The 12011-nt window shown below is 38.6% G+C and overlaps 1 protein-coding gene across 3 annotated transcripts in view; it reads left to right on the top strand.

Annotated features, from left to right (window-relative positions):
* Positions 1 to 208: 208 nt before the first annotated feature.
* The window catches only part of TERF1 (telomeric repeat binding factor 1), a 41800-nt gene continuing 29997 nt past the window's right edge, over positions 209 to 12011 (top strand). For all 3 annotated transcript variants that reach the window (XM_045560639.1, XM_045560638.1, XM_045560641.1), the window contains exons 1-2: positions 209 to 543; positions 7413 to 7508. In XM_045560639.1, the coding sequence (XP_045416595.1) occupies positions 237 to 543; positions 7413 to 7508 (403 nt within the window). In that variant the 5' untranslated portion in view covers positions 209 to 236. The remainder of the gene's footprint in view (positions 544 to 7412; positions 7509 to 12011) is intronic.

Raw genomic sequence — 12011 nt, 5'->3', positions numbered from 1 at the left:
GTATGGAAACTCCCAGTTTACAAACACATCCGTGGCTATAGACTGGCGGACAATTCTAAGTCCAAGAGCTTTGGGCCAATCAGAGGCCAGGCTCGAGGCGCTCGCCTATCCTGGCAGTGTGATTGGTTATTTCCCGCCAGCGGAAGAGACTCTTCGCAGCCGCGCTCCGCGCCCTCCAGTGCAGGCCAATCGTTGCGCGGCGCCTGAAGGGGCGCAACCCGCGCGAGCGATTGAACATGGCGGAGGACGCTGCCTCACGGGGCCTGAGTCCGCGGGGGTGTGCAGACGGGAAGGATGCTGACCCCCTGGAGGAGCAGATGGCGGAAACGGAGGGAGACGACCTGGAGAAGTTTGAGGGCCAGGAACCGATCGAGCCCCAGGTGCAGCCGGGGGCCCCCGAGGAGGGGGAGGAAGCGGGCCTGGTGGCCGAGGCCGAGGCCGTGGCCGCCGGCTGGATGCTCGATTTCCTCTGCCTCTGTCTTTGCCGAGCCTTCCGTGACGGCCGCTCGGAGGACTTCAGCCGGACCCGCGACAGCGCCGAGGGTGAGGGCGGGCTGCGCGCGGGCTGGGGGCGGAGGTGGGCACCGCGGCGGGCGGCCGAGGCCTGCTTTCCCGCGCTGAACCCCACCGGGGTGGGGGATCGGGGGCGAGTTAGCCGGGGGACCGAGGCCCTGGCAGAAATTTGTTCGAATCCGGGTTCTGCCTACTAGCGCCTCAGTTTTCCTCACATTCTGTTTTTCTCTTTGGTAAAGTCAAAATAAGATCCCCGTTTAGGGTTATAAAAGTAGTAAATGAGTTAAAACGTATAAAATTGCACCCAACCCAATACCCAATTCGTTCTGTCTCCTTTGGTGTTTATGTTTGGTTCTTTCTGCTCAGGTATTCCGTCACTGTAGCCTCTGTTGACCTTCGGGCATCAGTGTTTTATGTTAATTTGGGAACTGTTTAAACCGCCTTTGGCCTACTTGCTCAGCATAGCCTTCAGGATAAACGTAACTCCGTGAATCTGGCTGGACAGTCTGTAAGTGATGGACGAAGACATAGACCCATAGAAAAGACAAGTAAATATTATAGTATTATATTACCTAATAGAAAGTTCCCAGCCATATTGACACATTTCATCTTCATTATAATTCTGTGAATTAAGCAAATAATCTTCTTAGTTTATAGAAGAGTGAACTGGTTAATCCAAGGTACTGATAGATTAAAAGGGGTATTCCAGACATGCTTTATCTTCCAATTCAGGGACCTTTCCTTTGTATCACAGATTGCACTGGATCTTATCCTGGAATGAAGCCAGTTCACCATAATTAGAATTATTAAAAAGTCTTCTTTTGAGAGGAAGCTAGAATTATCTTTGTGGTAATGAATTAGAGTTGGAGACATCAGTATGAACACGTTTTTAGTTAATGTAGGAAGAGATAGGTATTTATTTATATGTTTGGACATGGATTAGTATACACAATTTCCTTGCTCTATCACATAAAAGGGCACAGAAGCAACCTAACTCTAGTGGCAACCAGTACACCTAGGTTTCCAATGCCATTCTCCAGCAGGGCTCTTTGGAGAAATCACTGATTTTGGGACTGGGACTGGAAATATACAAGATAAACCTGGAGCATCCTGTAGTGCCAGAAAGTAAGAAAGTGCATCAATGGGAGACGAGGCAACTCTCACATGCAGTTAATGCCAAGTAATTTAATGTAGCTACTCTGTCCTTGAGGAAGTGGAGCATAACTCCCCACTCCTTGAGTGTGGGATACACATAGTGACTTTCTTCCAAAGAATATAGTATAGAAAGGGAAAAAGAGTAACTCTACAGTGGAGAAAGCTGACAAACACACACTGCCTCACCTAGGTGATCAAGGTCAACATCAACAATTATAGTTGGTAATATGTACACTTGATAATAATGTAATGAAAGTGAAACTTTACTGCTATAGTCTTCTTCCCCAGAACGTGTAGTTCCAGTCTGATCATGAGGAAAACATCAGACAAATCCCAGTAGAGGGACAGCCTAGGAAATACCTGACCTCAAAATGTTAAGGTCATCAAAACAGGAAAGTCTGAGAAACTGTCATAGCCAACAGGTGCCTAAAGAGACAGGATGACTAAATGTCATGTGGAGTCCTGGGTGGGATCCTGCCACAGAAAAAGGACATTACGAGAAAACTAAGGAAATCTGAATAAACATGGACTTTAGTTAAAAAGATACCAATGTTGGTACATAAATGTGACATGAACCATACTAATCTAAAATGTTAATAGGAGAAACTATTGCAGGGTATTTAGGACCTCTTTTCACAATAATTTTCACAATAATTCCATCAATTGAAAACTGTTCTAGAAAATAGTTTATTTAAAAACCCCTTTTGATGTTCTAGCTGAGGACCTGAGGAATAATCTAGGTCACCCCCATTATTTTAAGGTTAAGGGCACAGAAACCCAGAGAGAATAAACTATATTTCAAGTTGTACTGCTAATCAGTGGCTAATATGCCAATTGTAAATACAGTGTTGTCTTCCTGTTCCTATTTTTAACTGAAAAGACTCTTTTTAATTTTATTGAATGTTATATACTACACTTTTCAAAATTGTAATGATATACAACTCTCAATGCTTTCTAGAAAATTCTTAGCTTTTTATTCAGACTCAAAATTGTTCTCACACCTCATGGATCTCAGATAATGCCTTTTCCAGACTATTATTCCTAACATCCCTGCCACGGGAAGCAATGTAGGATAATGATTAAGAACATGGGCTCTGGAGTAACTTGTCGAAGTTTGATTTTTGGCTCTATTACTTTATACCTATAAAACCTATCAGAAGACAAAATTACAACAAGTATAGTTTAAAGATCTTACTTGGCTTTATTTTGCTTCTAGAATCTGGCAAAACTATCCCATAAAATAGAATTAAGTGTTGAAATGATTTGAGCAGAGGAGGTTGGTTTTATAGACAGAGCTGAGGAAAGCAGAAGCAAAGAACAAAAAGCAGATTGATCATTTCAAAGTTACTTTCCTTGTAAGAGAGTTGATGGGGGGACAGGGAGACAGAACGATAGAAAGAACTGATTGGTTAATACCAGATTGCTTCGGTTCACTTTGGCCTAAGGATTCAAACAGGGAGTTTCATTAAATTGAAGATTGAAACTGGCCTGTTTGGGAAATTGGCTGTTATTTCTCTCTACTGATTTCTTGAGAGGTCAGATAACAACTTAGTTTCAGTTAAGTGATATGGAACTTTAGCATAGGTAACTCCATTTTCAATTTTTAGTCTGATCTCTTGAGGTCTAATGTGGAAACTTAGTCTAAAGCAATAGCCTCTTACAATTTTTGTTTAATGGTTCTGAAGCAATACTTACTTGCTTGGTGCCTCAATTTTCTCATTTGTAAAATGGTGATGGTTATAGTATCTAGGGCTATTGGAAGAAGCTAATGAATTGATAGGTAAATCAAGGTTTTTCAATCATAATACTTGACATTTTGGACATGTAATTCTTTGTTGTAGGGCCAGGGGTCTCTCTTGTGCATCATAGGATATTTAGCAGCATTCCTGGCCTTGACCCACTAGATGCCAGTAATATTCAGCTTCTCAGTTGTGACAATCAAAAATGTCTCCAGTCATTGCCAAATATGCCTTAGGGAACAAAATCACCCCTAGTTGAAAACTAGTGATATAAGGTCCTTAGAGTAGTGCCTGGCCTATAATAAGCATTCAAATATAATTGCTATTATTTCTAGCCGTTAGATCCTCTCATGTGTGGAAGAGTCTTTTGGTCAGCAGTATGGGAAAAAGCAGATAGTGAGATCAACCAGGGTAGGGTTTTTTGTTTTTGTTTTGTAAATAACCTTAGCAGGTACAGTTAACTTGAAAGTACATACCATGACTGTGATATCTAAGGAATCTGTAATTTCTGCATAGTAGACTAAATTAAATATGAAGGGAAGTGAAAATAGAAAAGGTTTGAGTTTCTTCCATAGAATAGGTCTGTCTTTTGCTCCTATGCTATATAGGCATACCTCTGAGATATTCCTGATTCTGTTCCAGGTTCCAGACCACTGCAATAAAGCAAATACCAAAATAAAGGGAGTCACACAATTTCTTTGGTTTTTCCAGTGCATATAAAAGTTGTTTACACTATACTGTAGTCTATTAAGTGTGCAATAGCATTATGTCTAAAAAATGTACATACCTTAGAGAGTTGGAACCAACTTCTTCCAAACTCCTGTTAATGTTGATATTTTGACCTCCTCCCATGAGTCGTGAAATGTTCTTAGTGGCATCTAGAATGATGAATCCTTTCCAGAAGGTTTTCAATTTACTTTGCCCAGATCCATCAGGGGGATCCCTGTCTATGGCAGCTATAGCCTTATGACATGTATTTCTTAAGAAGATTTGAAAGTCAAAATTACTCGTCAATCCATGGGCTGCAGAATGGATATCGTGTTAGCAGGCATGAAAACATTCATTTCCTTGTACATCTTCACCAGAGCTGTTGGGTGACTAGGTGCATTGTCAGTGAGCTATAATATTTTGAAAGGAATCCTTTTTTCTGAGCAGTAAGTCTCAACAAAGAGCTTAAAATATATAGTGAACTATGCTGTAAATTGATGCTCTATCATCCAGGCTTTGATGTTCCATTTCTAGAGCACAGACAGATTAGATTTAGCATCATTCTTAAGGGCTCTAGGATTTTCTGAATGTTAAATGCGTATTAGCTTCTACTTAAAGTCACCAGCTGCATTAGCCCCTAATAAGGAAATCAGCTTGTCCTTTGAAACTTTGAAGCCAGGCATTGACTTCTATCTATGTATTAAAAGTCCAAGATGTCATCTTCTTCCAACAGAAACCTGTTTCATCGACATTGAAACTGTTGTTTAATGTAGCTACCTTCATCAATGATCTTAGCTAGATCTTCTAGATAACTTGCTGCAGCTTCTACATTAGCATTTGCTGCTTCACTTTGCACTTTTGTGTTATGGAAACAGCTTCTTTCTTTAAACCTCATGAACCAGTCTCTGCTAGCTTGCAGTTTTTGCTCAGCTTCCTTACCTCTTTCAGCCTTCGTATATTGAAGAGAGTTAGGGCCTTGCTTTGGATTAGGTTTTGGCTTAAGGGAATGTTGTAGCTGATTTGATCTTCTATCTAGACCCCTCAAACTTTCTTCATATCAGCAATAAGGCTGTTTTATTTTCTTATTATTTGCCTGTTCATTGGAGTAGCATTTTTAATTTCCTTCAAGAACATTTACTTTGCATTCCCAACTTGGCAAGAGGCCTAGCTTTCTGTCTGTCTCACTGTCTCAGCTTTCAACATGTCTTCCTCACTAAGTTTAATTATTTCTAACTTTTATTGTTTTTGTGGGAACTTTTTTTTTTCTTTTCTTTTTTCTTTCCTTTTTTTTTTTTGGAGATGGGGTCTTGCTATGTTGCCCAGGCTGGTCTCGAACTTCTGGGCTCAAGTGATCCTCCTGCCTCAGCCTCCTGAATAGCTGGGATTACAGGCACGTGCCACCTTGCCCACCTTATTTCTAACTTTTGATTTAAAGTTGGAGATGTGTGACTCTTTTTTTCACTTGAATACTTAGAGGCCATCGTAGGGTTATTAATTAGCCTAAGTTCAATATTGTTGTGTCTCAGGGAATAGTGAAGCCCAAGGAGAGGAAGAAGGACGAGAGAATGGCCAGTCAGTGGAGCAATGAGAACATACAACATAAACTTTCTGTCTTAAGTAGGTGCAGTTCATGGCACCTCAAAACAATTACAGTAGTAGCATCAAAGATCATAGATCATCATAACGTACGTAATAGCAACAAAAAAGTTTGAAATAGAGAATTACCAGAATGTGACACAGAGAAATGGAGTAAGCATATGCTGTTGCAAAAATGGCACTAATAGACTTGCTTAATGCAGGGTTGCCAGAAACCTTCAATTTGTTAAAAAATGCAGTATCTGTGAAGTGCAATAAAGCAAGGTATGCCTGTATTTATCCTTCGTTGCGCTCATTACAGCTAGTTATATAACTTTTTGTTTAATTTGTGCCTTCTCAGCATAAAACCTTTTTGAGAGGCAGGGACTGGTATCTTATTTCTTAATTCATCAGCTTCTAAGACAGCTTAGCAGTAGATGTTTCAATGAATATTGAATGACTTGTGTTTAAATTTTATGTAAATTTTGTACTTTCTTTAAATCCTATTATGGCTGTATTTAGTCCAGATAATCTCTGGTATAGCATAAGATTATGGCATTTTAGAATTGAAGAAATGGGGAAAATGTGTTTATCTTATCTGCTTAGTGGCTGTAGGATTGCTCTTTGGTCTGCTAGTTATTTAAGCTTTTTATATATACAAATCAAGCCCTGGATGAAGTATAATGCTAACAGTGGTGGCTTAGATTAGTATTTCCTTGGAGAAGCCTTCCCTGACGTCCCCTCCTCACAAAAGATAAACACACTCTAAGATTTCTGTGTCATATGTTTCCGTAGCATTAGCATAGCCTTCTGTACTTGTCTTTTGCCGTTTTTCATATTTTTACTTTAGTAGTTCAATCATTTGTCTCTCATTGCTACATGGTAATAAATTCACTAAGGCCCAGGAACATGGTTTACTAACCATTATATGTGGTCACTATCTGATACATCTGGGTGGTTGTTCAAATATTTATAAGTGTTTTAAAAATATAGCCTTGGCTGGGCACAGTGGTTCATACCTATAATCCCAGCACTCTGGGAGGCTGAGGTGAGAGGATCACTTGAGGCCAGGAGTTTGTGAGTGGCCTGGCCAACATAGTGAGACCCCTTCTCTACAAAAAATAAAGAAATTATTCGGGCATAACCCTAACCCTATAGGTGGTACTTATAGTTCCAACTACTTGGGAGGCTGAGGCAGAAGGATTGCTTGAGACCAGGAGTTGGAGGCTACAGTGAGCTATGACAGTGCCACTTGTACTCCAGCCTAGGTGACCTTGTCTCTAAAAAAAAATAAATATAAAATAAAAGTATAGCTTTGTAAACTGAACAGATTCTTACTTAACTAAAACCTTGACAGAAGTAATATAAAATACTCACTATAATTAAAGAATGTCAAGGTATAAATAAGTTTTCAACCAATAATTTGACACATTTTACCATTTGGATCTTAATCTCCTTTTTTGTTAATATAGAATGCTACCTGTGAAAGTAATTTTAAATATTATTTTGCATGTGAAACATTAGTTATATTTTGCAAGAAAAATGTTCTTTGCTATTTTTGTTCTGATTTTTAAAAAAATTGACTATAAATAAGACATGTAGATCTAAATTTATGATAATTTTTGTGAGACGTTTGTAACCTGTTAGTTAACAAACCATACAGTGGCACTATTGCATTAAATTTGATTTTATTTTAATAAAATTCACTTTTTTATTTTTCAGCTATTATTCATGGACTATCCAGTCTAACAGCTTACCAGTTGAGAACTGTATACATATGTCAGTTTTTGACAAGAATTGCAGAAGGAAAAACCCTTGGTAAATACCTGTTTTTATCTTATATTGGCAATATTTCAATCTATGTCTAAATGTAAGAGAATAAGAAGAAACAGATGGGAACTTTTTTTTTATTTTTTTGAGAGTTTGTGCACATCTTTCTCAAACTTGATCCTGCTTAAACAGAGTGCTAAGTTCTTCTGTCCCCTATGAATTTCAGATACAGTAGAATGGGTGTGGGATCCCGAAATTTATATTTCTAAGTTCCTAGGTGATTCTGATGCTGCTGTTAGGGAACCACATTTTGTGAACTTTATCTTTAAATTTTATTCACTTTAAATTTTATTATATGGTAACTTTGTGGGGACTCCTATCATACTGTTTTTTACTGGCAACTATGATACTTGAAACTTTTTATTTGAACTTGATGTTAGGACTTATAATAAGTAAATATAATTTATAGCTATAATCTTTCTCCCTTGTCCCCATAGTTCGTTTTAGATTATAATGGGCAAGCCTGATTCAATTTATCAGTAATTTGGCTGATATTTACAACATGGTCATTTAAAGGGCTGTTTGATACAAATAATTACATAATTATATTGGTTTTTGTAATTTACAAAATGTTTTCCCAGCAATCCTGAGTGGTGGCAGTACTTAAATGAAACTGCTTACTTATAAACTTGTTGTATTACATAAAATCCCACTGTATTAGTACCACTGTCAAGGCCCTTACTAATCTAGCTCTGGCTCTTATATCCTGCTTTGTTTAGGAGGTGAGCTTAGGTCTGGAGTTGGTTCCAGGGCCATAAGTGGATAGACGTACAGGCAGAATGGATGTAGAGGAGACAGGACTATAGGTAGCTCTGGGCCTGTTGCTGAAGAAAACAGGCTGATGTGGACACCACTGGAAAATTCCAGGCCATGTGGACCATAAGATAACGTTGTTGTTAACAGGGTTGTTTTGTAAATTAAATGTGACAAAATACTTGAAAGTGCCCAGCAGTGCTTCACATATAGCAGTTGCTCAGTATGTCTTAGTTTCTTCTCTCCAGAAAAAGGCATTGGGGGCAGGGGGGATCCAGAATTTGTGTGTGACCCCATGGTTTCATCTTGAAATTCACTAGGATCCCCTTTTGGGCATATCCTAGATATGATAGCTAGGCCAGGGTTGACTATCAAGAATCAGTATATTTCATTATAATGGGTGCAATTTTAAAATTTCATTTTAATTTATGTATTGGATTTTCAGCTATACATAACCCTTCTGTATATTTTTAGTGGTTGCTCTATAGTCATACTGCTTAATAAAGATAGCCACTTGTGTAATTTAAAATTTTCTGATAGCTACATTAAGAAAAGTAAAGAAGTATGTAGAATTAATTTTAATAATATCTTATTTAACCCAGTACTTTAAAAATTTGTCAAGTAATCAGTATAAAAATGTTGATGAGATATTTTATCTTCTTTTGTAGTAAGTGTTTGAAATCTTACAGTGCATTTCAATTTGGACTAGCCACATTTTAGCTGCTCAATAATTATATATTGCTAGTGGCTACCATTTTGGCTTTAATCTCCTACCCCATATAGCTATATAGATTTCTTGAAGGGGAAGTGTTTGTTTATGGCAGGCTCTCTTCTCTCTTAGGACTTTCTCTGTTGAGATGTGTGAGACTCTGGGAGATTTCCCTGCCTGTCTCCCCCAGCCTACTGTATTGCCCTGGAACTCAACAGATGTCCTATGGAGAAAAATCAATTACGTGTTTGCAGTTCCCCTACTTTCCAATCCACCAGGTTAGCCCCGGAAACCACCAGAAGCTTTTCTTATTTCTCTTTCTCCTAGTAAGCTCTCCCTGCCTGTAGTATACTGGAAACTCAGCCTTATCCAAAATTAGCAAATAGGCCCAGGGAAGAAAACAACTGTAAATAATCAGTTCATCTCAGAAGGGATTCTTTTTCTCTCTGGAATTTTAGTTCATCTCAATCTCATTGCTTCTATAGATATCCCGTGTCTTTAGCAGCATGATTTTGCAGTTTATCCAACTTTTTTTCTAGTTGTAGTGGAGTGTTTGTCTGCTGCAGCATTCTGCATTCTATGCGGAAGTGAATGTCTAAACTGTAAATCTTTTGAAGCTAAGTTCTAACATACGTATTTTTCTATATCTCACATTTATAAGAAGGGAGACAGATTAGTGAGAAGGGTTAAGTAGTGGTTCTTTCAGTCAAGAAAGACTTCTTAGGAAAGATGAGTATCAAAATGAGTTTTTGAAAGAGAGAAGGCAGATGAAAAATGAGGAAGAAAGCTTAGGCAATATACCTTTGCGTTTTCATTCCACTACTTTATACCATGTATTCTACCCATAGCAGCCATATTGCTATTCCTGAAATACTTTTTTTTTGAGACACAGTAGTTTTTAGGGTCTTGGTGTCTGCTTCTACCACTTGCTAGCTGTGCGACTTCTCTAGGTCTCAGATCCTATTTTGTGAAACAAGATTAGCATAGTGCCTGACACTGGGTGTTAATTATTGGGGTGACTATCTTTTGTACACCTCTGCCTTATCTTCTGCTACTCCATCTTCCTGAAATGTTCTTCTCATCCTTGTCTTCTTCACTTGGTTATCTTTGTCCTTAATGCCCCAGTTCAGATGACTTCTCTGTCATAAAGGATTCTCTTCTGGTATCCTTATTTTGAGTTAGTAACCTGTTCCTCAAATACACTAGACTCTGCTAGAGAGTTTAATCAGTCTCTGGGGGTTGGGCACAGGCATCAGTATTTTTTAAAAGCACCTCAGATGTTTCTGAAGTATAGCAAGCATTGAGAACCACTGGCATAATACACAATTCTAGTAAAGTACCAGTTATATTGGTTTGTCTACATGTGTTCCTCCATAGCTAGCATGCGAGTTCCACAAAGTCAGGAACTGTTTCTTCTTTGTTTGTATCCCAAGTACCAGGCCCAGGGTCTGGAATATAAAGAGACTTAGTGTATGAATCAATATATATTTTTATATCTAAAATTGGAAAAACAATTAGGATTAGACAATAGAAAATAAAGTAAAAATATTTGAAACTGGTTATATTTAAACTTCCTGCCCACTTTAGTTTTTCATTTGTTTTTTTTTTTTTTTGAAACAAAGTCTCACTCTGTTGCCAAGGCTAGAGTGCCAAGGCGGTAGCCTACCTCACAGCAGCCTCAGACTCCTGGGCTCAAGTGATCCTCCTGCCTCAGCTTCCTAAGGAGTAGCTGGGACTACAGGCACACATCACCACGTCTGGCTAATTTTTTCTATTTTTTAGTAGCGACGGGGTCTCACTCTTGCTCAGGCTGGTCTTAAACTCCTGACCTCAAGTGATCCTCCCAACTTGGCCTCCCATGGTGCTGGGATTACAGGTGTGAGCCACTGTGCCTGGCTCACTTTAGTTTTTCAAGTAAATAAAAGGATATGCTATTTAAAATTCTTTTCAGTATACATATTTGTTGCATAGTTGCTGTGAAACTAAAACTGCTGGGAAATAGAGGGGTTTCAGGGAATATATTTAATACTAAGTGGCTACTGTCCCCCAAAATTTGAAAAATAATTATTACGCATCATAGAGTAAAAGAGTGGTTTTTTTTTTTTTTTGCCTTCAAAATGCTTAAAATGCTAATAAAATTGTTGAGGTAAGTATAAGTCTAAAATATTATAAAACATAAAAAATAGGAATAGAAATACAAGAGATTTAGGGAACAGTAATTTCCTAGTCACTTAGCTGGAGTAAGGAAGGCATTCAAGAAAGAGGTAGAATTTGCACTATGCCTGGAAGGATTGCTAGATTTTGTCAGAAAGAGAATATAAAAAAAGATATTCTGATAAAATATGAGCATTATTTTGAAAAATAAACTGTAGGTTACCTGAATAGCAGAACTCTTGATTTCCATGCTCAACTTCCTAAACTTGCTCCTCACCCAGGCTTCCCATGTTGGTAAGTGTCAGCACCATTTATTCAGTTAAAACCTGAGAGGCCTCCATTTTTCCTCACACTCTAAATGCAATCCATTAGCAAGTCCTGGTCTACATTCAAAATAAGTTTCGAATCAGACATCTACTTAACCTCTTCCATCTTTCAGATGGCATATATCTATCTTGCCCACTGTTCTAGCAAACTTGCCATCTTTCTGCCCTTTGAACACCAAACTCTCCTCCTCAGGACCTTAGTGCTTGCTGTTTCCTCTGGGATGTCTTTCTTCCAGACCTCTGTGTGATTGTTCTTCACATTATGCTGTTCTTAGCTCCACTGTCTACGTCCTGAAAGAGGCCTTTCCTTGCTATCGTATCTGAAACAGCTTTCCCTCTCTACCACCATTCGTGATCCCCAGTATACTTTCTCTTCTTTCTAGCCCTTGTTACTCTGAAATTGTATTATTTGCTGATTTATTACTTGGCTCTCCCATTAGCATGTAAGCATCATAAGAATGGGGACTTTGTCTCATCCACTGAGATACTCTCAGTTTTTAGGTGAGTGGCTATACACAGTGAGCGATCAATAAATGCTAAATGCTTATT

This window comes from Lemur catta, chromosome 9 (genome assembly GCF_020740605.2).
Source record: "Lemur catta isolate mLemCat1 chromosome 9, mLemCat1.pri, whole genome shotgun sequence".
Classification (NCBI taxonomy): domain Eukaryota; kingdom Metazoa; phylum Chordata; class Mammalia; order Primates; family Lemuridae; genus Lemur; species Lemur catta.
This window is presented reverse-complemented; position numbering and strand designations above follow the sequence as displayed.